The sequence below is a fragment of the Neomonachus schauinslandi genome, chromosome 4, assembly GCF_002201575.2.
Source record: "Neomonachus schauinslandi chromosome 4, ASM220157v2, whole genome shotgun sequence".
In the NCBI taxonomy this organism is placed as follows: Eukaryota; Metazoa; Chordata; class Mammalia; order Carnivora; family Phocidae; genus Neomonachus; species Neomonachus schauinslandi.
The window spans coordinates 142,822,411-142,849,131 of NC_058406.1; the positions used below are offsets into that span (position 1 = coordinate 142,822,411).

At 34.7% G+C, this 26,721-nt stretch overlaps 1 protein-coding gene across 1 annotated transcript in view; it reads right to left on the minus strand.

Moving 5' to 3' along the window:
* The window catches only part of NBN (nibrin), a 43,478-nt gene that overhangs the window by 1,308 nt on the left and 15,449 nt on the right, over positions 1–26,721 (minus strand). The window contains exons 6-14 of the mRNA XM_044914251.1: positions 24,405–24,522; positions 22,977–23,170; positions 19,763–19,860; positions 16,561–16,687; positions 14,819–15,088; positions 13,447–13,894; positions 11,480–11,635; positions 9,009–9,122; positions 374–423 (exon numbers count right to left, since the gene is read on the minus strand). Coding sequence (XP_044770186.1) covers positions 374–423; positions 9,009–9,122; positions 11,480–11,635; positions 13,447–13,894; positions 14,819–15,088; positions 16,561–16,687; positions 19,763–19,860; positions 22,977–23,170; positions 24,405–24,522 — 1,575 coding nt within the window. The remainder of the gene's footprint in view (positions 1–373; positions 424–9,008; positions 9,123–11,479; positions 11,636–13,446; positions 13,895–14,818; positions 15,089–16,560; positions 16,688–19,762; positions 19,861–22,976; positions 23,171–24,404; positions 24,523–26,721) is intronic.

Here is a 26,721-nt window from a genome sequence, read left to right on the forward strand (position 1 = left end):
TAAAAAAAAAAAAAAAAAAAAAAAAAAAAATCAAAAATGAAACATTCTTTAGGTGAAGGGACTGTTTTTTTTTTTTTTAAAGATTTTTTTATTTATTTAAGAAAGAAAGAGCGCGTGTGTGTCAGGGGAGGAGCAGAGGGAGAAGGAAAAGCAGACTCCACACTGAGCACAGAGCCCGATGCGGGGCTTGATTCCACAACCCTGAGATCATACCTGTGCTGAAATCAAGAGTCAGCTGCTTAACCAACTGAGCCACCCAGGCACCCTGTGTCTATTTCTAAAGACAGAATAAATGAATATTTAACCTCTATGAATAAAACTGAATTTTATACACATCTCAAAGATTCATGAGAAAGATGAAATTAAACTTTACCTGAAGAGATCATCAGCAAGAGACTCTTCTTTCGCATGTTGATTTTGCACCTGCCAAAATTAACATAATTTCAAAGATGTGTTCAATGATGAATATATGGTTAATCAAGTGCTATACTGGGTGGTCAGTCATCTCGGATATTTCCACATTGAGGAAATCACCAGGTCTATGAGTTCTTGCCTCTACAGTATTTCCCTCATTCACCAAATCCTCTCCATTTTCACTTCATGCCAAGATTACTGCAAAAGTTCTCTAATTAAACAACTTTCTCCAGCTAATCCCCTCTCCATCAAAAGCAACCAACATATGTATATACTGCTAGCTTGCTGAGTTTTTGAATATTTTTTCCTGAAGAAAAAGAAATATCACTGTTTTGAGGTCATAGGACTGATGAAGGGGCTGAGAGGGCAAAATCTATCTCACTTTCAATTACAGCAACTCTGTGGGTGAAGTGGTTCTCTCCCCCAATGTCCCAAGTCAGGGCTCTGAAGCTGCTGCTTAACTACTTCACTGACAAAGTAATTTTAAACACAAACTCATCAAACTCCTAATGCACCTCTAAGAGTGAACCCCAGAAAAACTCCATGCTGGGTCCATCTTTCTAAAGTCTAGATCCTATCATATGCCATTCAAAACCCTTCAATGACTTTTTTTTTTTTTTTTTTACCTACCAAAGAAAACACAAACTCTTGAGTTTGACCCCCAACATGGGAAAGGCTCTTCATAACCTGGCTCCATTCTACATTCTCAATCACTTCTCACGCCCCTCTTCACAATCACTGTATGCCAGTTAAAACTGAATCACAAATCAACCAACCAGACTCACCTCTTAACAAATATCCTGTGTCCCTCTGCTTGTGTTCATGTTTTCCCCTCTGCCCGGAAAATGACCTCCTGTTTCTCCTCTTCCCATCTCTGACAATCTTTCAGTGTGCATTCATTTCAATAATAATTTAGTGCCTACTACGTGTCCAGGAACATGTTCTTCACTTCTTTACCAATGGTTTTTCAATTCTCTTCATTTAAAAATATAAAAATAACGTCTGCTATGAAGAATTCCCATAAAACTTCAGCTATACAACTCATAGATGCCTATTGATTTCCCTCTGTTATAATTCTGTATCTTATCTTTGCTAAAAGACCGTAAGTTCCTTGAATGTACATACTATTTATTTTTACTGTTAATAACTTACATTTGTGTATTTCCAGATACTATCTTAAAACTCCTTCTAAAAGTATCTCATTTAATCTTCATATAACTTCATTACTACTATTAGACTATTATCCCAGTTTTGTTTTGTTTTTTAAAGATTTTATTATTTATTTATTTTGAGAGAGGGAGAGTGAGCACAAGCAGAGGGAACAGTAGAGGGAGGGAGAAGCAGACTCTGCTGAGTAGGGAGCCCGACGCAGGGCTTGATCCCAGGACCCTGGGATCATGACCTGAGCCGAAGGCAGATGCTTAACGACTGAGCCACCCAGGTGCCCCCTATTATCCCAGTTTTAACCAACAAGGAAGCAAAGACTTAGGTTAAGTAACTTGCAGAAGATCAAAAGGTTGTCATATGGAAGAACTGGGATTTGACCAGGTCTTGCTGAGTACAAAGAGCACCACCAGGTCTTAACTAGGCTATTACACTGATTCTGAGTCTTTGGAAAGGGCTGAGAAGAATGACTTGCAGGGATTCTTACAGAATGATTTTCTACTCATACGGTGAAATATCAAAATGACATTACATCTTTCCACATTTTCTAATAGGTATAGCAGAACATAAATGGTAAGACAATGATTTTCATAAAGCAGCTGTCAAAAGCTGTTGGTATTATTATTGTAATTATTTTGAAATGCTTCCCGGCAGGGGATGTTAATTTTAAAGTTATAGTAAAGAAAAATCAGTTTTTATGTGTCTTAGTAAAAACATTAAGTAAAATAGTTTTAAGAAATAGAAATCCTCACATTACTGGCATTTTTTAAGGGTTGGAGAGAGTTACATATCTAGTCTATCAAAATTCAAATCAGGTTGGATAGTGTCTCAAAGAGTTATTATGTTTAATGCACAAAATGAAAATATCCTAAATCTAAGGAAACTTCAGGAATGGATTTGGTGATTATGAAAACAAAGAGTCTGCAGCAGAAGTAGAGAAAGAAAAACTGAAAAAGAATGAAAGGCAAAAAATACTTAAGAAGAGCAGCTGGGACAAGCCTAGGGAAATAGGACATCAAGGCAGTAGCATACTTATATACAGGCACTGTAAGCACATGAGAAAGTCAACTCTATTATCTTAAAGAGTAAATCCAACATAGTGCACCTAAAATTGCTCTAGCAAAAAGAGAGATTTGGTGGAATAAATATTAAACATGGGCTCTTTTCTAATTCTAATCAAATAAACAAAAGACAGAAAAAAGTCAGCAGCTACACTGTCATTCTCTCAACTCCTCTCTAGCCAAACACCAACAAAACCTAGGATAATCAAGAAGCCACAGACTTGAGAAAAGTAGCCTGCAGAGAACCAAAAGATTGCTGCAACATGTTCTTAACACTGCCCTAACCCATTAAACAAACTAAACCCAAACCTGAGAATGCTTAGTAATACTCCAAATTTGGGAAAAAGTAGCCTGAGCAGAAAAACACTGCTGGTAGACTACTGGAAAGGGACAAATGGCACAGGGAAGTGAGTGGTATTGACACTGACCAAAGGCACAGGCCCCATGCAGCCCTGACAAATTAGGTAAACAACCTAAAATGACAGGTTGTTGTCTTCTGGGATAAGATGCACCCCCCTGGTACACATTTAATTCCAGTTCCAGGAAGGAGCAGCACATAGCTCCAGCTAAGCCCTTCCTTTCCTGGATTTAAAGTCTTCAGACAACAGAAATTAGATGGAACATGCAATTCACCTCTGATTGAGCATGTTGCCATATTAATGGAATGGAGCCACCAGGATAATTCTGTTCTCTACCAGAACACTAAGAGCTTGGGTAGGAGTAATTTTGACTACATTCACTTTTGCCTCACAAACTGTCTTTATTTTTTTTAATTTTTTATTTAAATTCAACTTAGTTAACATATATTGTATTGTTAGTTTCAGAGGTAGAGTTTAGTGATTCATCAGTTGCATGTAACACCCAGTGCTCATGACTTCCTCCTCAATGCCCATCACCCAATGACCCCACCCCCCCCCACCACCAACTCCCCTCCAGCAACCTTCAGTTTGTGTCCTATAATTAAGTCTCTTCTGGTTTCCCTCCCTATTTATCTTATTTTTCCTTCCTTTCCCCTATGTTCATCTATTTTGTTTCTTAAATTCCACATGAGTGAAATCATATGGTATGTGTCTTTCTCTGACTTACTCTGCTTAGCATAATACACTCTAGCTCCATCCACGTCATTGCAAATGGCAAGATTTCATTCTTTAATGGCTGAGTAATATTCCATTATGTATATATACCATATCTTCTTTATCCATTCATCTGGGTTTTTTTTAATTTAAATTCAATTAGCCAACATATAATACATCATTAGTTTCAGATGTAGATTTCAATAATTAATCAGTTGCACAAGCTGTATTTAGATTGTAATCCCTGCACAAGATAGCATATGATGCTTCACAAAGCAAACAGAGTACCTGGACAGGGTATTTTATTCTAAACAGCTGCAAGATGAAAGAAAACTGCAAACTACTCCACATACTAAAGGGGAAAAAAAGGGCAGCAACTGGAACAGAACATGCAAGACAGATGAAGAACCTAGTCCGTAAGAAATAACCCAAGGATAAAAAAATGAAGTTACTAAGAACATGAAAGCAATAAAATAAAAACCAAAAAGTTAGATGACAAAAACCACAATGACAATGAAAAGGGAACAAATGCTAAGTAAACAAACTAAGACCTATTAATAACACCATTTCAGAATCAAATAAACTGGAAATACCTAATAGTGACTGTTTACACTGTTATAAATGCTTTACAAGTAGCATCTTACTTAATCCTCACAAAAAATTCTGTGAAACAGAGGTATAATTATTGTTCCCATTCTACACAGGAAGAAATGCATGCATAAGAAAGTAATTTGCCCAAGATCACATAGCTGATAAGGAACAGAATAAATTTGACTTTCTGACATAGTGAAAGAGCTCAGGAAAACCACAGTGAATGCAAAAGAAATGGATGTGGAAGGCAAAGGTGATCTAATAAAAGGATAGTAATGTCTTAAATGTAGAGAACCTAACAAATATAAAAATGCTTTCCAAGATGTATTAGAAGAGTTCCTTGAAATAAAAAGACCTGCATCTGCAAATCAAAATAACATACTGTATTCCAAGAAAAATGAATGGAAAATTGATCAACACTGAGACATATTCTCATCGTTACTGACTTGCAAGCCTAAGAAGGAATGGGGCAGGCATGCAAGTCACCTTTTAAAAAGGGAGAAAATGAAAGGACTGTCATAAGATGGTGGGGTGGGGTGGTGGGGGCGGGGGAACAGAGGAAGTACAAATAATTTCCTCACTGTTTACAGCAGTGACCCAAAAACCATATCTAAAATCAAAATAGGCAGTATGAAACAAATACTGATTCTAACCTGACAGTAGTTTTGTTTTGTTTTGGTTTTTTGGTCATATATATCACCCTTGGTCTTAGAGGGAACTGAGTAAATAAAACACCTTAAGAAATATTTGCAAAAATTCAGCAATGCTTTCAGCTTTACTTCCTTCTATCAATCTCTCACTCTCTCTTCCCACTCTGGCAATTACTCCTCTTCAATAAAGAGATATCTGGAATAATTCACTTCATATTTAAATGGGTAATTCCTGGACTTCAGGATTTTAACTTCGTCATTCTCTTGTGTAGTACCACAATTCTTTGAAATGCACATTTTAAATAAGGCCATTTATTCTTTAAAAAAGAAAGGAGGAAAGGATGTGACTTCCATTCTTTCATTTTTTGACACTAAATATCCTGAGTGACCTTACCAACCCCACTTTTTGGCAACCTTCCTAACAATTTTTTGATTAAAAAGCATTTTTAAACACAAATTGCTGAAGACTACATTAACCCACAATGAAGCAAAATAAAAACCCTGAGAAGTTAACAAGTACCATGGTCAGCTTTTGCCTTGCCCTGTGGGTTTCTGCAAAGCATAAAAAAAACTGGGCTCTGCTTTGATGTCTGTATGGGGGATGAGCAACATGAAAGAAAATCAAAGATGGGGAATCTAAGAAAAGACTCCAGCATTAAAGAGAGAAAGTGGAATAAACTGTACAGCACAAAAAGAAGGCAAGAAAGAAACTTGCCTGCCTCTCAAACCTAACACAGGGTGAAGGAAAAAAAAAAAACTCTTTTGAGTTTGTGACAAGCTGGCCTTCACTCAGGCTTCTAGTCCAAATACGTATTAACTACCTAGGTGATCCAAAAAAATCACAAGTGGAGGATAAAGTGGGTCTCATATTGGTAGAACAAGACTGGCAGACACAAACAAATTTTTTCTAGAGGAAATAAACTTGAACTTAGGACTCAAGGAATTCCCACAGATCAAATTCCAAGGAAAATGAGCAGTTCACATTCAACTATCACAAAATATATACTTGGAAACAAGGCTCCATAAGAGAAGAGTAGCAGAAACATATCAACAAACACTTTAGGCAAAGAATACAAGAAGAGCTTAAAAATATCAGCAGGGAACAATAAGACCTAGAGCTGAATGAAACAGACAACCAGAAATGAAAAAATACAATAGGCTGAATGAAAACTCAGTGGATAGGTGGGAATACCAACCAGACAGAGTGGAAAGGAAAAGGACCAGACTGGAAGATAATCTGGAGAAGTGGCCAAAAAATACAATCCAGAGAAAAAAAGAGATAAAATATATAGAAAGTAAGACAGGGAAGAAAGCGAAATTTGACTTCTGTCAAATTGGAGTTTAAGAAAGAGATAATATCCCTACCCGTAATTACCAAATGGCCCTACTTCAAATAGCCTGCTAAGAGGACCTATCTGGAGCCCACCTTTGGGTTCCAGGAGCACTAGATAATCAGGCAATATAAAGGCTAAGAAGAAAACTGTCTAACCTTGGAAAGACCTCTGGTTATCTCTCAATTCAATAGTCATGTGTTTCTGAAATCTTAACTTCCATCCAGTAACTTCCTCTAGAGCAAAAAGTTGCCACTTTATTGAATTTTATTAAATTCTCCAGTTAAAAATAAGTAAGGGGTAGAAAGAATTATGAATCAGGTATATGGTTGTTTTACATAATATTCACTAGACTCAAAATACTCAGGAAGGAAGTAAAAAAAAAGAGAAGCATATTTTCATAATCTTACCTGTGAGTTCTCATTACAGAGTATATAAATATATATAGTTGATACGTGTAAACAATGAATTCTTGAAAATCACAGTCTAACAGAGAGCTGTAAAGCAGTTCACATCTTCCCAGAAGAACAATGTTATAAGTGAGGTTTGGTTTCCTGAGACTTAGGCAACATGTTACTTATAGATATGATCAAAGACATGCCATAAAGTATGCAAAATTATAAAACTCTAAAGCAATTTCAAGTGTCAAAATTATGCTGCTGGTCCTAATCTAGGATTTAAAACAATATGAACTGATTATGTAAGTATCCTACTGTGAAAGTACATAGAAAAGCATACTGACATAACACATATTTGATCAGAAATCTGTATATGTTTGAAAATATAAATACAAATGAAATGATAAAATGACTGGGATTTGCTTTAAAATACTCCAGGGGAGGGGCGCCTGGGTGGCTCAGTTGGTTAAGCGACTGCCTTCGGCTCAGGTCATGATCCTGGAGTCCCAGGATCGAGTCCCGCATCAGGCTCCCTGCTGGGCAGGGAGTCTGCTTCTCCCTCTGGCCCTGCTCCCTCTCATGCTCTCTCTCATTGTCTCTCTCGCAAAAAAATAAAATCTTAAAAAAAATAATAAATAAAAATAAAAATAAAATAAAATACTCCAGGGGAAAAAAAAAAAAGTTGGGAAAGAGAAGAGATGAAGCAAGATGTGCAAATACTGGTATTTGTTGAAGCTGTGTTTTGGGTTTGTTTCACGCTCCCTTTATTTTGGTATGTTTGAAAAGTTCTCATAATAGAAAGTTTAAGACTTTGAACTACACAGAAAGACTCCGGGGAAAAATGAGATCAGTAACAACTGCCCATGGGAGGAAGCATTAAGGCGAGTTTCCCACAGCAAGCAGTTGTCAATAGCATAACTGACTTAAGACTCCCTCCCTCACCTTCAAGATGGTGTGCTCATGCATCATTAAACCAAAGTATAAAAGTATACCACAGAGAATGAAGTCAAACTCTAACCCTATAACACCTATGAAAATTAACTCAAAATCAATTCAAGATCTACATATAAGAGCTAAAACTATAAAACTCTTAGAAGAAAAAAGGGAAAAACTTTCTGACACTGGATCAGGCAGATTTTTTGGATATGAGGCCAAAAGCACAGGTATCAACAACAAAACTGATAAACTGAACTACATCAAAATTTTAAATTCCTGTGCATCAAAATACACAAACAACAGAGTGAAAGGCAACCCAGAGAAAGGGAGAAAAAATGTGCAAATCGTACATCTGATGAGGGACTATTATCCAGACTACATAAAGAACACCTCTCATTCAACAACAAAAAATAAACAATCTGATTAATAATGGGAAGAGATTTTTGAATAGATATTTCTCCAAAAAAGATATACAAATGGCCAACAAGCATATGAGAAGATGCATAACCTCACTAATCGTTAGGAAAGTGCAAATCAAAACCACAGTTAACGTTCAGACCAGTTAGATGCCCATTACCAAAAACAAGAGAATAACAAGTGTTGGAGAGGATATGGAGAAACTGGAACTCTTGTGCACTATCAGTGGGAATGTAAAATGGTGCAGTTACTTTGGAAAACAGTATGGCAGTTCTTTAAAACGTTAAACATAGGGGAAAAAAGATATAAGAGAATAGGAAAAGGGGTAATAACTCAATAAAATAATGACTGAGAAATTTTCAGAACCACTGAAAGATAATTTCCAGATCTAAAACCCAGTACATTCATATATTATGTAACTGGTATTATTTGCAATAACACCCATATGACTGTACAACCTTCTAATTTTAATTGTTATCCTTTAGCTTTCTTTTACATTTTTGTAGGTTAAGTCTCTTTTCTCCCCTTTACATTAGGATATAAACTTAATTCGTTTGTTTTTTGTTTTTTAAAGATTTTATTTATTTGACAGAGAGAGACACAGCAAGAGAGGGAACACAAGCAGGGGGAGTGGGAGAGGGAGAAGCAGGCTTCCCACCGAGCAGGGAGCCCGATGCGGGGCTCGATCCCAGGACCCTGGGATCATGACTGAGCCGAAGGCAGATGCTTAACAACTGAGCCACCCAGGTGCCCCAATTCATTTGTTTTTTTAACTAATAAGTCTAAAAGTCTCTTAAAGAAGCATTATGGAAAGGTACAAATTAATCTTAATGCTCTATAACTTAGGAATCTTCCTGAATGAATGACCTTAGGTCAATTATCTTAACATTTGGTTTTAAGGATTTGCTCTAAGGAAACCATGAGGGACCAAAATGTAAACCAAGCAAATTACCAGGCCTCACTCCCTACTAACCTCCATTTCCTGCCTTAACCATTCTTCTAATTCTGTATTCTTCTGAGCACGATGAGCTATTAGATCTGATCCTCCAATGATATGTGGAAGTTTTCCTGCTCCAAGAAATGTGACCTGTTATATAGTAAAAATAGTAAGGTTAAATGCATTAACAAATTAAGACCATCTCATTTTTTTTCTTTTTTTTTTTTTTGAGAGAGAGTGTGTGTGAACAAGGGGTAGGGGGTCGCAGGGGGAGAGGGAGAGAGAGAATCTCAAGCAGACTTGCCACCAAGGCAGAATCCAACGCAGAGCTCAATCTCACAACCCTGAGATCATGGCCTGAGTTGAAATCAAGAGTCAGACGCCTAACCAACTAAGCCACCCAGGCACCCTCAAAACCATTATTTTTAAAAAAGTTTAATAAGAAAGCACAGTATAAATCATGTGTAACGTAAGTGCCAAATATGTTTATATCCTACAAATGAAAGTGAGTGAGAGAGAAGTTAACTATGCTAGACCCATGTTTTTGCCCTATTTTTTTTGGTTATTGCTATACCCAGATTTAGATGTCACTGGGATTCATGTACCAAGAATTTAATTAAGATTCTTAATTGGGAATTTTTATTAAAAAATGGCCTTAGCTCATCATTTAGCAGTTAAAAGCTACTTAAGATGAATATAGAGACTATAAAGTATCATATTTTGTTCTAAAGATTTCGAAGTTTAAGCCTTGTCTAGTACTCATGAAAATTTACATCTTCAAAACTTTCTAATTTATAGATCTCTAGCAAAAGATGTTGGAGATGGCAACAATTCATATTTTTAATTAAAATTTTAATGGCTTATTTTAAATAAAGAGGTGCTAAAAATATTGTGAAAATGCAAATGAAGCACACTGCTAATACTGTATTTAGGAAATAATAAATCCTTAATATCCATGGGACATACCTTCAGAATTTCAATATATGAAGTGGAAAGGGAATTTTATTTTAAGATTTTTAACTTAAGTTAATATTTATTAGAGAGCGAGCGAGCGAGCACACCCACACACAAGCAGGGGGAGGGACAGAGGGAGCCCAGTGTGAGGCTAGATCCCAGGACCCTTGGAATCATGACCTGAGCGGAAGGTAGACACTTAACCAACTGAGCCACCCAGGTGCCCTGGAAAGGGAATTCTAAAATAGTTTTCATCATTAAACACTATTTTAAAAAGCACAAATAGAGCCGTGTCATTGGATTTGGGCATAAAAAGAAAAACACAGACAAATTTTTTCATTAGAGCCAATCTAGTTAAATCATCCTGCTATACAAATTTTGGTTTGAATTTCTTTTACAGTCTCAAAAAAATTCCGTAGTCAAAGATATTAATATTTTTAAGAGTTTAAAATTTTTCCAAACTACTTTCCCGAAGTTTGTACTACTCTATACTTCACCATGCCTGGGTCAACAGTGAGTATTACTACTTTAATCTTTGGTAACTTCATTAATAACAAAAAAATACAATGTCTTTTGAATTTTGATTTAACAATGAGACTTGGTAACATGATACTGAACATGAAGTAACCATACAGTTAAGAATGATCCTGTGGTATTCATGAGCCACACCTGTGGGATGGAAAGGAGAAAGTGGGTACCATCTAAGTGGGAGATATTTCCATCTAAGTACAAGAAATGGAGTTTAGAACCTTTTACACATTGTCATAGTAGGCAAAAAATTAACTGACAAATGTTAATAGTAGCTCACATTAGAGAGAAAAAGCTACAACACCTCATAGTATAGCAAGAATCATACACATCATATTCTAGTGAAAAGGAGTCTTCCACAGAAATCACCTGTATTCTGATTAAATGTTTAAGCAAAAGGTGGCAGTCAGTAATAGACATGGAATAAGAAGCAAATATTCCAGGAAAGACAACAAAAGAATACACACTAGATCAGAAATATTCTTTTAACCATACTGATAAATTAAACATCTTACCAGTTCCTAGAGGAGAAGAAACTCAGGTCTGATGATATTATTTAGGGTACATATTTATATTTTTTATATATACATGTAATAGTAAAGTGCCTACTTTTCATTATTTAATGTGCTCAGCTATTTTCCACAAATCTATTATCTTCATAAAGTCCTGAGCTAAAGAACCCCTTCAGGTAGACATAGATGATTATTAGAGGTAAAAGACCCTATCAATATAACCCAAAGCCTGCCGCTCAAGGTGGAGAAGACAAGGGTAAACAGCACCCTTTAAGGAATTCAGTCTTAAAGAAGTTTGTTTCCAAGTATTCATTATATATTCATCATACATTTATTCATAGATTCATTACCTGTCAGTTCATGTCCTTCCTAGAGTAATTTTAACTGTTTTAAGCAGAAAAAATAACATCAGTTTTCAGTATGAACGGCTTTTACTATTTAGCATCAGTGGTATTTCTAAAAACATTTCAAACACTGCCCTCTTGTGATATTTTAGTTAAAGGAATACCATACCTTTTTGAATTTCTTGAAATTCTTTAGTTGACCATAATCACTATTTACACTGGATGCATTTCTGGAGGCAGAGTTACTAACCACCAGTGATCTAAATTCAGTTAGTAACACCTTCCTTGGAAGCATATCATCATCCTCCTGAAGTTCATCTTTGATCTTAAATGGGGTTAAGATGGATACATAAGCAGAAAAAAATAAGGAAAAAGAAAATTACTTGTCATTTGGGAAGCTAGAGAAAAAATGTTCAAATACCTGAAAAAATTTGTAAAAAAAGGTTTATTTCTGGCACCCAAACTTTGTATTTGGAATCAAATCATATCTACTTCAAACGAGAAAATTACTCAAATACTCCACAACCTTAGAAACATTTATAACATCTATGCCAGAAGACTAAAAGCATATAGCATTTTAATTTAGTAGTTTATTCTAATAAATATCTCAATTAATAATTTATCTTCTTGTATATATTTTCTTAGCAAGAAATCTCAGTATTGTCTACTTCTTTTCATTAAAACCATAACTAACATTATTACAACAATCTGTTCTACAAGTTCTCATCTAATATGTTTAAGCTTTCTTGGATTTTCAGTAATTTTATTATTTTGACACCTCCAAAAAGTTATTAATTCTGGATATACGACCTCACTAACTGAAAGCCACTTTTTAATCGCAGGTTAATTGTTATTAAATCAGCCTGAAGATTCCGTCCTATTGCTGGATAAGATTCTTTTTTTTTTTTTTTAAAGATTTTATTTATTTGACAGAGAGACAGTGAGAGAGGGGTCACAAGCAGGAGTGTGAGAGGGAGAAGCAGTCTTCCTGCTGAGCAGGGAGCCCAATGCAGGGCTCGATGCGGGGCTCGATCCCAGGACCCTGGGACCATGACGGGAGCCGAAGGCAGACGCTTAACGACTGAGCCACCCAGGCACCTGATTTTAGAATTTTTAAAGACAGCAAAAGGAATTCTTAACTCATAAAATGAGGAAACTTTTTTTGGGAAAAAAAACTGGATGTATTCCATCAGGATCTTCTGGGGTTTTGGTATGGGTATCCCTACTTTTAAAAAAGCTCACCAGCTAATTCTGACACAGCTGGTCCACAGAAGGGCATTTAGGATTCACTCAAAAGAAATAATGAGGATTCTCTCCTTCATATGAAGATGCCAATATTTTGACTACACAGGACATATACTTTGTTTTTTCAACAGTAGTTATAGATTTATAGTGCTTGATACACACTAGGTTCTCAACAAATACCTACTGAGTCACTGTACCTTCCAATCGCTTAATCCTTATCCTTTTACTTAGTCCTATCCTTATGCAGTAGCCATTTATAGGAAGGGATGACCACAACCATGAGTGAGATTGGAGCTAACGGTCCTATATGAAAGATCAGAATATTACCTTTTAACTTCATGTGGTCAGTGCTCTCACCTAATGACCTCTAACTATTCTACAGATAGTAGGCAACTTACTTACACATATAATTGGAAATAATCTGAAGTGGTAAGACAAATTATCAACATTCAGGAAAATAGGATAGGATATTAAAGATCAAAATGAAAATAAAAATCCTTAGTGATGTTATAACTATTTTATCTAAAAATTTATTTAGTAGTTTACTTTCTTCATTTTTCTGTGTCTGTTTCCTCTATTAAGTCATCTCCTCTACCTATCATCAAGGCCAAAGGTCTGATATAGTAGTACAGTAATAGTACAGCCTGGAAATCTATTAAAATTATCATGAATAACAGTTTTATTTGCTGTCATTTATTATATACTATCAGAGAAACATTGTATTTTTAATATTTACCTTATCAACCAACAAATTCTTATACTTAATACCGGGTTTTGAAGATACTAACTTTTTCCTCAAGGAAATAGAGTGAATGCTTATACTATCACAAGTTTCTTTTTAACATTCTAAGTTTCTATTTGTAGTACTTCTCATTAAAAAATGTTACTTACAGATATTCTGTTACTTTCCAAAACTGCTTCATCATTAAAAGTGCCATTTGTTTCTATATCCAATCTTGGCCTTTTTCTAACATTGACATCTTCCTCTTGTTTTTGAACTTTCACTCCAATTTCTAACTCTGGTTTTGTGTTCTTAAATAACTGATCTAATACTTCATCTTCTATGGCTAAGTCATCAGTTTCTTTTCTTTTTTCTGATCTTAGTTTTTCTGTAGGAAGAGATTCATTGGCAAAATTTTTCACAGTGGATTTTAAATCTCTATCTGTAAGTAAATTATCTGGTTTCTTTTCCACAGGCTTATTCTGAGAGAGATGCTCCTCCTTATTTTTCCATACTGAGGGTGTAGAAGGTTGTGTTTGTTCCAAAAGAGAACAAGACATTTCTACTCTTGCTGATTTTGGTGAAGAAATTTCTTGATTTTCGTCATCTCTTTCCCTTAGATTTAAAAAAGGAGAGAAGAAAGCAAAAACAGAAAATGAACACAGCTAAGTAATTTTTTGGTTTGGCAATATTCATTCCCCCATTTAATTCACAACATTCTTAATTTTATTAATTAATATCACTGGAAATAAAAAAAATGGGACATCTGAAAAAAAGCACAATTCATATGGACACTGTTTTCGTAGGACTGTCAACCCAATGGCTAAAACAATAGGGAGAGGTTTATCTTCTCTGCTAAGGCAGCAGTAGCTGATAAGTCAATGCAGAGGAAAAGGTAGAAAGATATAAAAATACAAAGCACTTGTTGCCAGGAACAATAGCTTACCTTACAATGTAGGGAACTTGTAGGAAGGGGAAAAATTACCTTTGGAATAAAACCTGATGGGTTAGTGAGAGCTAGATTCAAGATAATGTCAGAGTGGCTAAATCGAGAATACAGTACAGACTATAAATTGCAAATAATATGTGAATATATGACTAAGAGTTTTCTGTACAATACTGTTTCATTCATTAAGTGCTGGATAAGTACTTTATTCATTTAAATTGCACTAAGGTCCACAGAGAACATAAAAATATGGATCTCTGCTTCCTATAAGTTTACCAAATTCATGTTAAACTGGAATAGTCAAGGTGGTATTTTAATAATACTAATCTACTATCGGGGTACTGGACAGACTTCTTCAAAAGGAGTGCAGCAAAGTGAAACAACAGATAAACTTAAGGTACCCACAAAAAAAAGGGATGAGGGATAATCTATCCATAATGACCTTAGTGAAGAAGGAGATACGGACATTTTTGAGAGGGAATGAGGTCAAAGGGTCAGTTTTCTACAGAAGCATATTCAAGCAGAACACAGACTAAATGCCATTCTATTAATATTTTTCAGAGACACAGAGAGGTATTATTTAAAAATATACCTTTTTTTTGGTAGAAGGCTGAAAGTAGTTTTTGATGGAGCTGGTCTGCAGCTTCTGAGAAGGCTGATCTCTACTTTTATTTACACCTGAGAATTTAGTTGGTGAAAGCTGATAGGTTGGGATTTTCATCCTTTCCAGAGTATTTGATACTGCATTTTTATCATTAGAGCTTATTTTGGGGGGTTCCTTCACAGTGGATGTTTCTTGTGAAGGCATTCTGAATTTTTGTTCCACTCTGGAGATTTTGATTTCTTTAGGTTTTTCACTAAAATCCATACTGTAACAAAAGAAAAGAATACAACATAAACAATCAGATTTATAGCAATTTTTATCTAGAAAAAAAAGTCTTCTAAATAGTACGTGATACAGCTTTAGAACATAATTATCTTTAGACAATAATTAAGGGAATATATTTCACTATTCCAAAAAAGTTGCTCCTTTTTCATCAAAGTTCCCTAAAGACAAATGATAACTTTCTCTTCTTCATTCCCTATAGCACACAATGTCTAGCATACCCTACTATAACAAACTGTCATACAAACATGGAATATCAACCTAGTATTCTATTATAAATTAAAGTAGGTGATAATCTTAGATAATTTTTGCTTTGTTTAAAATTTTAGAATTATTTTCAGGCAAAAAATTAATAAAAAAGGAAAATCAGAAAAACAACAATCTCCTATAATTCCAGCATCATAATGACATATTTAGATCCCATTTAGATCTAAATGAGATGAATTTAGATTCAGATGAATTGATATGGTTACATTTCAGCCAGATGGCAGTCCCTAGAATACAGTATAACTCTATACTACCAGAAAAATATTTAAAACACACACACACACAGTTTCACAATGTATGGTTAAATAAACTGCCTTTAATATTCTTATTGCACAAAAAACAAGTGGTCATACACATGACTTTCAAAACATTAATGGTTTCTTTAAAAACTTACATCTAGCCTCAGTATAAAAAAAAGGATGTATTAAAAATTTAAATATGATCTAATACAGTGATATCACAAGTATTTTTCAATATCAGTAATTCATTATGTATTATTTAAAATACAATACACTCTCTTAAATGAAAAATACCACAGAATACAAATGATCTACGCTTGCTCAAAACCCCCCCCCCCCAAAGAACAACAAAAAACCTCTTCAAATAGAGAACCACTAGAAAACTATCTTTATAAAGATATTATTTAGATAGCCAGGTAGACACACAGGAAGTATCTCCAAAGTTAAAATAATATTCAGATGAAGGAATCTTTATAGTACAAATTTATTTTGAACTTGTTTCAACAGTCACAAATAAAGTAATGTAATTCTTTACAGTTTTCCATGTACATTTGTAAGGAACAACAACAAAAAAACTTTACCATAAGACGGGGGTTAGCAAACTATGGCTTACAGGCCAAATCTGGCTTGCCACTTGTTTTCATAAATTAAGTTTTATTGGAACAAAGCCACACACACTCATTTACATGCTGTCTATGGCTGCTTTGATGCTACAATGGCAAAGTTGAGTAGCTGGGACAGAGATCAATGACTCACAAAGCCAAAAATATTTACTGGTCTTTTATGGAAAGTTTACTAATCCTTAACCTAATATATTATTTTCCCTGGCATCCCATTCTCCCATGCTTTATCTCCTAAGAGTTGATCTGATAAAGACACGACTTTACTTCTTGAATATACTATTTATTGATAGAATAACAATAGTTTGTCAACAATGAAGCTTTACCATGTATCTGCTTGCTCTGATTCCGTGTCAGCTACATATGTTGTGGTATTCACGGGGGCACTTGGCATTAGCTTTTCACTGAATGATAAGCCTTGGGAAAGGCTTGGCCCTGGAGTCATCTTCAATGCTGTAAATCACACAAGTGAAGGGAAGAATCACAACTGCTAGACACAAGATGGACATTTTGTCACTTAAAATGGCTAGACTATGCCATGCTGAGGGAATTAAGTAGGCAACATAGAACACAGTTATCTTCACTCAGTGGAACCAACAAACATTTAATGAAATAGCCTAAAAGTAGCCTGCTGGCATCTGTAATGGGCTCATCTAAATCAAATCATTTTAAAGCTACATCAAATCTTTTGTGAAGTATTACCAATTTAAAAATAAAATCAACTTAAGTTATAATTCAATTTATGGTTTAAATTAGGAGACAAAAAAATTGCATTTCTTCCCTGCAGAAAATCAACTCTACTGCTGACATAAATCAAAATTAATGTGAGTTTCACCTTCTGAAGGAATACTATTTGAAAAGAAGACATAAATAGCTTTAGGCATAAATTTTGGGGCCACTCCAGAAAACCATGATTACTTCATCTTTTAATTTACTAGAATAGCAACTTAATTCAAGTGTCACTCTTCTGGCATACATTCCTTGAATCTCCCACATTGAATGGGGTATCCTTCATTTCAGCTTCCATACCACCCTTTACATCACTCTGCTAACTTTTAACACACTAATCATTAGCTGTATGTGTTATTTAACCTCTCTGTGCCTTAGTTTCCTCATCCATTAAATCAGGACCATTTTGTTTTGAGGACAAAATGAACTGATACATGGATAGCGCTTAGAAAAATGCTTGGAACACAATAAGTACAATGCAAATATTAGCTGTTATCATCATCATCACTTTACACTATACTTGTTTACTTGTTACGTTCCCTTATTAGACTTAGAATCTCCTTGAGAATAGGAACTGGTTGTTGTTCACTTCTAAATCTGCAGTCCCTGAGCAATGTTTGGAACATTATAGATATAAATAAGTTAATGGAATTAAATCATTAACTGAAAATTTTAAAACGTTGACATCTACCAAGTATCTAAGCTAAATCATCACTTGTTAGGTCCTCATGACATAGGATGTGCTTAGTAAATGTTTATTACTGATTCCAAATTCTTGCCACTTCCCTTATATGACCCCCATAGAAGCTCACTGTCATTTCCTTAAACATGCATATCCCTAGAATTCATTTCAGCTTGCACAGAAGTTTGCAAAAAATAGTAATTACAAATGCTTATATTATCACTAAAAGAAACTATAAGTTGAATTTAATGATCCAGAATAAGGGATGTTTGTCAACAAAAGATTTACAATGTTCTCCTTGCTAAAAATACTGCAGGGGTAGGGCTTTGATTTGCTCACCTCTTTATTCCAAGTATTTAGAATAATTACAGGTATATAACAGATGTTCAATGCTTGAATTCATAAATAAACAAACATGAATGGAAGAAAATAAGGAGGGGGGAAAGGGAGGGAGAGACACATGCATTTATTCTATTCCCTCCCAAAGGGTTGTATTCTAAAATTGTTTATAAGTCAGATGTCTAGGACTTGGAGTCTACACAGACCCACCTATGAGTATGTGCAAGAAGTAACACTACTAATTAAAATGTTGATTTTTACTCCTTATGACTCTGTTTCTGTATGAAATGATACAACAGAAAAGGTACTGGTCTAAGTGTTCAGAAAACCCAAATTTTAGGATTGGCTTGGCCAAGAATTATTTATGGAATCTTAACTGTTCTCAGCCTTACAAGCTCGCTTACCTTTTAACAGAAAGACAGATTAGATGATCTCTAAGGCCCTTTTGGCCATGAACACATTTCCAACAGTGGATGATAAAACATTGTTGCTCCACACTGGCAAAGATAATCTTGTGTGCCAATAATTTAGTTCAATTAAGCAAATATTCATACCTAGTACAAACAAGTACTGTGCTTGGTGCTGTCAGGGAATCCAAAATTAATTAGAGCTTATAACCAATTTAGTGGCTGAAAAGGCATGGAAACAACTGGTTATATTTCAAAGTAGGAAGAAAGTCTAGCTAGAATGCAAAAGAAAGTTACTGGGGAATAGAAAACAGAACAATTCTGACTTGGAGGAGAGTTATGGGAGAGAAAACAACTTAGAAAAACTTCATGAAGGAGGTGAACATCTGCCAAATGAGTCGAATTTTGAAAAGCAGTGTTGGGGGCGCCTGGGTGGCTCAGTTGGTTAAGCGACTGCCTTCGGCTCAGGTCATGATCCTGGAGTCCCGGGATCGAGTCCCGCATCGGGCTCCCTGCTCGGCAGGGAGTCTGCTTCTCCCTCTGACCCTCCTCCCTCTCATGCTCTCTGTCTCTCATTCTCTCTGTCTCAAATAAATAAATAAAATCTTTAAAAAAAAAAAAGAAAAGCAGTGTTGGAACAGGGACCATGATGAGCAAGATCGAGGAGTGTGGAAATTATAAATAATATGGCACATATAAACTGTAGAGAGATGTATTAAAAAAAAAAGATGGGAGGAGAAAGGCTAAACTGTTGAGGGCTCAGAACTCTAGACGAAGGGCTTAGGGTTTTATTTTATAAATAATGAGCTAGTAAAAAGTTTTAAGAAAAGGTGATTCTACTGGCAAAGTGAAATGTTAACTGTAGAGATGAGTATGGAGGCAGGACCATTACTGGGCGCAATTATAACAGCCCTCACGAAAGGAAGACAATGGAAAGTTCAAGAAGTGGGGCAGTGGCTGTGAGAACGGATGGCAGCAGACCTCCTGAGCAGAAGCTACACAAGGAGAATTTCAGGTCTTGTTTTAGCTTTTTCTTGGTGCTTGACTTTAACTGAACTGATCAGATATATCTGTTTGCCTGTTAACTGTTTGAAGCCTGACCTTTAGAATATAAAGTTCACAGTAACAGACACCTAAAAATGTTTTACTTTATTCACCAAGTGTATCTTCAGCACTTCTTTAGAAGCAGTACCCAGTAGTACATGGCAGCCACAAATATTTATCAAATAAATAAATGAAATGGTAAACAGATGAGTTTTAGGAGATGGTGAAAATGGTCATCCCTAACAAGTACAAAGTAATGTGCATACAGCCTATCACCAAGTTACACATAAAGTTGCTAAAGAACCAATAAAATAATGCTTTAATTACCTGTACTGGGCTGGCCTTGAGGATCACAGTAATTCTCTGTAGTCATGAAAATGACCGCCAGTCCAATTTCTGCTTCAGGAATAGGTCTAAGCCCCTGCCTATGAGAATAAAATAGTTTAAGCATGCTAATATATTAAAACTAACAACTTCTATTAATGTGATGTCAAGTGGAATCTTTTTATTCCTTCCCCAAGGAGATAACACAATTTTATGGTATGGAGAGAATTTCAAATACACACAGTACTGGCTTACTCAACTGGGGCAATGTTATATCGGGCAAGCCCACCACCTTTAGCAATTCAGTCATCTCATCTGTAAAATAAAGGCCTAAAGGAGATAGCTCTGAGTCAGAAATTCCATTTCTGAAATTCTGTAATTTTCAGAATAAGAACAGTAATACCAGATGAAACAATAAAACAAATTTTTATAAGCACATCTATTACTAGGATCCAGAGATAAAACTTAAAAGGGAGACAGAAGAGGGGAGAAAGGGAAGGAGGGAGGAAGTACAAAGAAATATCATAAGCTGTATCTACACGTTTTGTAATTTTAAGTTTAGTAAATAAAATCATTTTACCAAATTTACATGCATTAAGGAATCTTCTTAAAGGAATCTTATAGTGAACCTACATTCTGTTTTCTATTATGTGACTGAAACAAAGACAATTTAATAACACTGCTTTATAAAACTATACCTCAGACTTTAAGAACTACAAAACTCCTTTTAATATTTATTGCAAATATGTTTTAAGTGGCTTAAAAGGTATTTAGTTAAAGGTAGGTAGTTAAAAGGTAAGTAGTTTAAAGGTATTTTTCAAATGCTTAACATTTGCTTTTTGTATGTCCTGGGTTAATGTAACAGAACTCAACTATATGTGCAATTATGATAGTACTACATGAATATTTTTAAAGTATTATAATCAAGTGATCACATATAACTACTTATAAGTCAGGCAATTCAGAATTGTTTTATTATCTTACTTTTTTGAAACTGTAAATATATTACATAAATTAGTTAGAAATGTTGGCTCCATAAAATAAAAACATTTTTAATATATAATTAATAATAATGTTATACAGATAATTACATTATCCTAAATGGGGAAACATCCTAAATGGGGAAACACATCCTTTTAGTCAACAGCGAGATAAATGTGGCTACTAATACTTCCTCTATACAACACTGCTCTACACGTCCCAGTAGGTACAAAACAGAAAGAGAGAAAAAGGAGAAGCATCAGAAGCATAAGGATTAAAAAAACAGGAAACATTATTATTTATAGATAATATGATTTTTACAACAAAAAGGACTATAGATACATTAGAAATAAAAGGGGAGTCTAACAAGGGGCAGGATGTAAGATTAATATCTAAATGTCTACTGAATTTATATACACCAGCAATAAACAACTAGAAAATGTACTTAAAAAGATATTATCTATTAATATTCTACCTATCAGACATATAATATCTACCACAGAATATGTAGTACCTAGGAATAAATCTAATAAAAGGTACTCAAGATCTTTATAGGGAAATTGTAAAAATTCTCACCAAATTGATTTGTGAATTCAATGGAATTCCTAACCAAAATCCCAACAGCGTTTTTGAAAAGATGATTCTAAAATGTATATGGAAAAACAAAGAGCCAAGAATGGACAGGATGCTTCTAAAGAAGAGCAGAGACATTTGCCATACCAGATATGAGAACTTAATTGAAGTCACAGTAATTAAGACAACGTGGTAAATATGGTATTGGTACAAGGACATCTTGACCAATGGAATAGAGAAAAGCCAAAAACATTCCTATGCATATATGGAACTTTGGTATAAAACAGAATCAATTCCAAATAGATTAAAAGCAAATTTCAAAAACAAAGTATCAAAACACTAGCAACAAATTAGTAAAAAATACAGATGAATATCTTTTTGATCTATGAATAGAAAGAGATTTCTTAAAATACAAAAATCACTGCTAAGAAAGAAAAGGTTGTTAATTTTTAGTATATTAAAATTAAGGACTTTCATGTAGCACATCTACATGAAAACATTACGTAAAACATTAATTACGAAGTGATAAAAGATTTTGCAATATACACAAGTGAAAAAAGGATTAATATCGAGAAAGAGAAAGAACTTCTACAAATAAAAAAGAATACACAAATATATAATTACCATATGATCCAGGAATTGCACTCTTGGGCATCTATCCCAAAGAAATGAAAACTTACATTCACAAAGAAACTTGTACATGCATGTTTATAGAGGTTTTATTTGTAACAAAAATTGGAAAAATGTAAGAATGACTCAAAAACTGCAGTATATACATATATATATACACAATACTAATCAGGAATTAAAAAGGATGAACAATTGATACAACTTAGATGAATCTCAAAGAAATTGTGCTGAATGAGAAAACCAGTCCTTAAATGTATATGCTATGATTTCATTTATACAACACGTTTTTAAAAGACAAAATTTTAGAAATGGAGAATAAATTAGTGGTTTTCCAGGATTTGGGGACATGGAATGGGAGGTGGGAAAGGTAGGGAGGGAAGTGGGTGTGGTTATAAAAGAACAGGAGGGATCCTTGTGGTGATGGAACTGTTCTGTATCTTGACTAAGGTGGTGAATATATGTACCAACAAGTGATAAAACTGTATAGAACACACACACACTCACTCAAAAACTGGGAAATCCATATAAAAAAATACAATTAGAAAACTGGGTAAAAGACATGAGCAGATATTTCAGAACAGGAAAAACAGATGTCCAATAAATATCAGAAGAAATGTTAAGCATCACTAGTGATGAGAAAAATAGAAACAAAAATCACGGGATAGGATTATATATCCATTCAATTAGCAAATATGGTAAAGTCTAACAATACCAAGTGTTGAAAACAATGTGCATCTACTTGATCTGTTACATACTGTGGGTGGGAGTATGAAGTGGCAAACAATTTGATACTACCTCCAGAGGTTGAGTATTCACATAATTTATAACCCAGAAGTTCTAACCCTAAGAATATTCTTCAAAGAAAACCTTGCAGAAGTACCACCAGGAAACATACAAATATGATCTCAGTAGCAACGTTTACACGATAAAATGTAATTCTTGTATATCCTTTACCTTGTTAATTCGGTACAATAAAAAAGTTACAGACAAAATTGCCTTTTTTATTTTTTTACTAATAAAGATAATTCTGTACCTTTGGAGCTTATCCATAATTGAGTGAATCCATTTTTTCTGAGAGTCAGGAATTAGAGTCTGTGAATTTGTTATTCCTACATCAACAACACAAATTCCAGGGACTGAAAAGAAACTTTCTTCTTCTTCATTTTCTTCTGTTATCAACCTAGCATCTCCTCCTCCAAAAACAATTGCTGAACTTAACTTTTTATGCTAAAAATAGAAATAGAAAAAATATAATGAAATAGCCACATTCAATTCCTTGAGTACGTTCTTTTAAATTTATTTTAATTCCAGTATAGTTAACAGTGTTATATTAGTTCAGGTGTACAATATGGTAATTCAACACTTCCCTATCATCCAGTGCTCATCACAAGTACACTCCTTAGTCCCTATCACCTATTTCACCCATCACCCCACCTCCTCCCCTCTGGTAACCATCAGTTTGTTGTCTACAGTTAAGAATCTGTTCCTTGGGGGCACCTGGGTGGCTCAGTTGGTTAAGCAACTGCCTTCAGCTCAGGTCATGATCCTGGGGTCCCAGGATCGAGCCCCGCATCGGGCTCCCTGCTCGGCAGGGAGTCTGCTTCTCCCTCTGACCCTCCTCCCTCTTGTGCTGTCTCTCATTCTCTCTCAAATAAATAAAATCTTAAAAAAATAATAAAAAATAAAATTCTTTAAATAAATAAATCTTAAAAAAAAAAAAGAATCTGTTCCTTGGTTTGCCTTTTTGTTCTATTTGCTCATTTGTTTTGTTTCTTAAATTCCGCACATGAATGAAATCATATGGTATTTGTCTTTCTCCAAATGACTTACTTAGCTTAGCATTATACTCTAGGCTCCATCCATGTCATTGCAAATGGCAATATTTCATTATTTTTTATGGCTGAGTAATATTATTGTATATATACCACATATTCTTTATCCATTCATTTATATAGGGAAGTAAAATAAAAGTAGAACTGAAATAGAATTCGTTCTACTTTTTGAGAAGACAATCCACGCTTCCACTCAGAAAATCCCCAGTTTACCAGGTATCTCTGCAGCCCTGGAATTGTTACATTCTTTGCACTTCCTTATCATACTTACTTCACAGTGCTCTAACTGTGGGCTTGCTTGCATTTTCCATCTACAACATAAACTCTCTGAACCCCCATTTCAGCACACAGAAGACATTCAACATCTATTTACTAACTGACCAAGTAAGAACTTAAATCAGTTTTCTGTCCCCACCCCTCACTTATAGATTTATATAAACTTAATTTATTGGCCAATTAACATATGTCAAAAAAATATCTCACATACATGAATACCAGGCAAGTTCTGGTGCCTAGATAGTTTCACTTCACACTTCTACACAAAATCTCAAAAAAAATATAACTGTTGATAACAGTAATAATTTATCCTAGTTTATAATGTTTTAAGAAAATTTAGCTCATAAGATTACCTGTTTGGCATTTAGAAATACAAACGTTTTCCCTTTGAAGATTTGCTTTCTTTCATGTCGCCCTGACAGATCAATGTTTTTATTTCCAATAGCTGGTTCATCAATAGGTGGGTAAAAGCTGTACAAAAAATTTAAAGAATATTTTAATTATACATTATTCTGTATGTATACTGTTAAATTTATAAATAGAGTGGCTATCTAGACACTAGGAAGGTTTAATTTTCATAACATCATTAATTCATCATTAAATTATTTTTTTAAAAGAGTTTTATCTGGGACAAAATGGTGACAGATGCCATATAGAATTGCATAACTGTTCCTTATTTTCTGAAAAAACATAATCCAAGGGTAGACAATCCTAAAATATGATTTAATATACAGGAGTCGAACAAGTTATGCGAATTATAAAAGGTTGAAAGAGACACTGTCCATAAAGATGAAATTCTATTCGCATCTTGTGTTTCCTGGGAACCAATATGTGTTAACAATGTTCACATCCAATTCTATGAACCACTATTTTAAGTGTTTTTTAGAGATCCCTTTGGAGAAGCCCAGGAAATTTTAAAACTTAAAATATTTGTCAATTTAAATAAAATTTCCAAAGTGAGATTAGAAAACACAATCTTTTGGGGTCCCTGGGTAGCTCAGCTCATTAAGCATCTTGATTTCAGCTCAGGTCATGATCTTGGGTTTGTGGGAGCGTCAGGTCATGATCTTGGGTTTGTGGGAGCGTCAGGCTCCGCACTGGGTGTGGAGCCTGCTTGGGATTCTCTCTCCCTACCATACACAATCTTTTAGCTCTTTAACATAAGGCTATAAAACATCTTATCCATGAAAATGAAGGAAAAGAAAATACATAAAATCAACAGATAATTATTAAGCCTCACATCAGTTCAGTTTCAACGTTCTTTATAATCAAATCTTTTGCTACAGCAATTTATAGCTGATCAGTCTTTCAGCTTAACTCTACCTTCAAGTAAAAATTACCAATTACTAACGCTCATGGATAAGAAAACTCAGTATCATCAAGATGTCAGTTCTTCCCAACTTGACCTATAGATTAAATGTAATCCCAATAAAGCCCCCAGCAAGTTATTTTGTGGATACTGACAAACAGATTTTAAAGTTTATATGAGAGGCAAAAGACCTAGAATAGCCAACATAATATTAAGGAAGAACAAAGTTGGAGTACTAATACAACCCAAATTCAAGATTTACTGTAAAGCTACTAGGTAATCAAGAGTCTGATACTATGAAAATAGACAAAAGAGAATAGAGAGCCCAGAAATAGACTAACATAAATATACCCAACTGATTTTTAACAAAGGAACAAAGGCCGTACAATGGAGCTCAGATAGTGTTTTCAACAAATGATGAGGATACTGGATACTGGACATTCACATACAAAAAAATGAATCTAGACGCAGACCTTACAGTGTTCACAAAAATTAACTCAAAATGGATCACAGACCTAAAGTAAAATGCTAAACTATAAAACTCCTAGAAGATAACATAGATAACACAGAAGAAAATCTAGATTACCTTTGTTATGGCAGTGACTTTTTAGATACAACACTGGGCATGATCTATGAAAGAAGTAATTATAAGCTAGACTTCATTAAATTTTAAAATGTCTAAAAAAATTTTTTAACTTCTGCTCTGTGAAAGACAATGTCAAGAAAATGAGATGATGTATCAGAAAGTGGAAGAAAATATTTGCAAAAGACACATCTGATAAAGGACTGTTACTCAAAATATACAAAGAACTCTCAAAATTCAACAGTAAGAAAACAAACAACCTGATTAAAAAATGGGCCAAAATCCTGTAGCAACTTCTTGCTAGACACATCTCTAGAGGCAAGGGAAACAAAAGCAAAAATGAACTATTGGGACTTCATCAGGATAAAAAACTTTTGCCAGCAAAGGAAACAACAAAACTAAAAGGCAACCTAGGAAATGGAAGAAGATATTTGCAAATGTCTTATCAGATAAAGGGCTAGTATCCAAAATCTATAAAGAACTTATCAAAATCAACAACCCAAAAAATAAAAAATTCAATCAAGAAATGGGCAGAAGACATGAACAGACACTTCTCCAAAGACATACAAATGTGGCACCTGGTTGGCTCAGTCATTAAGTGTCTGCCTTCGGCTCAGGTCATGATCCCAGGGTCCTGGGATCGAGTCCCACATCGGGCTCCCTGCTTGGTGGGAAGCCTGCTTTTCCCTCTCCCACTCCCCCTGCTTCTGTTCCCTCTCTGCCTCTCTGTTGAAAAATAAATAAAATCAAAAAAAAAAAAAAAAAAAAGACCTACAAA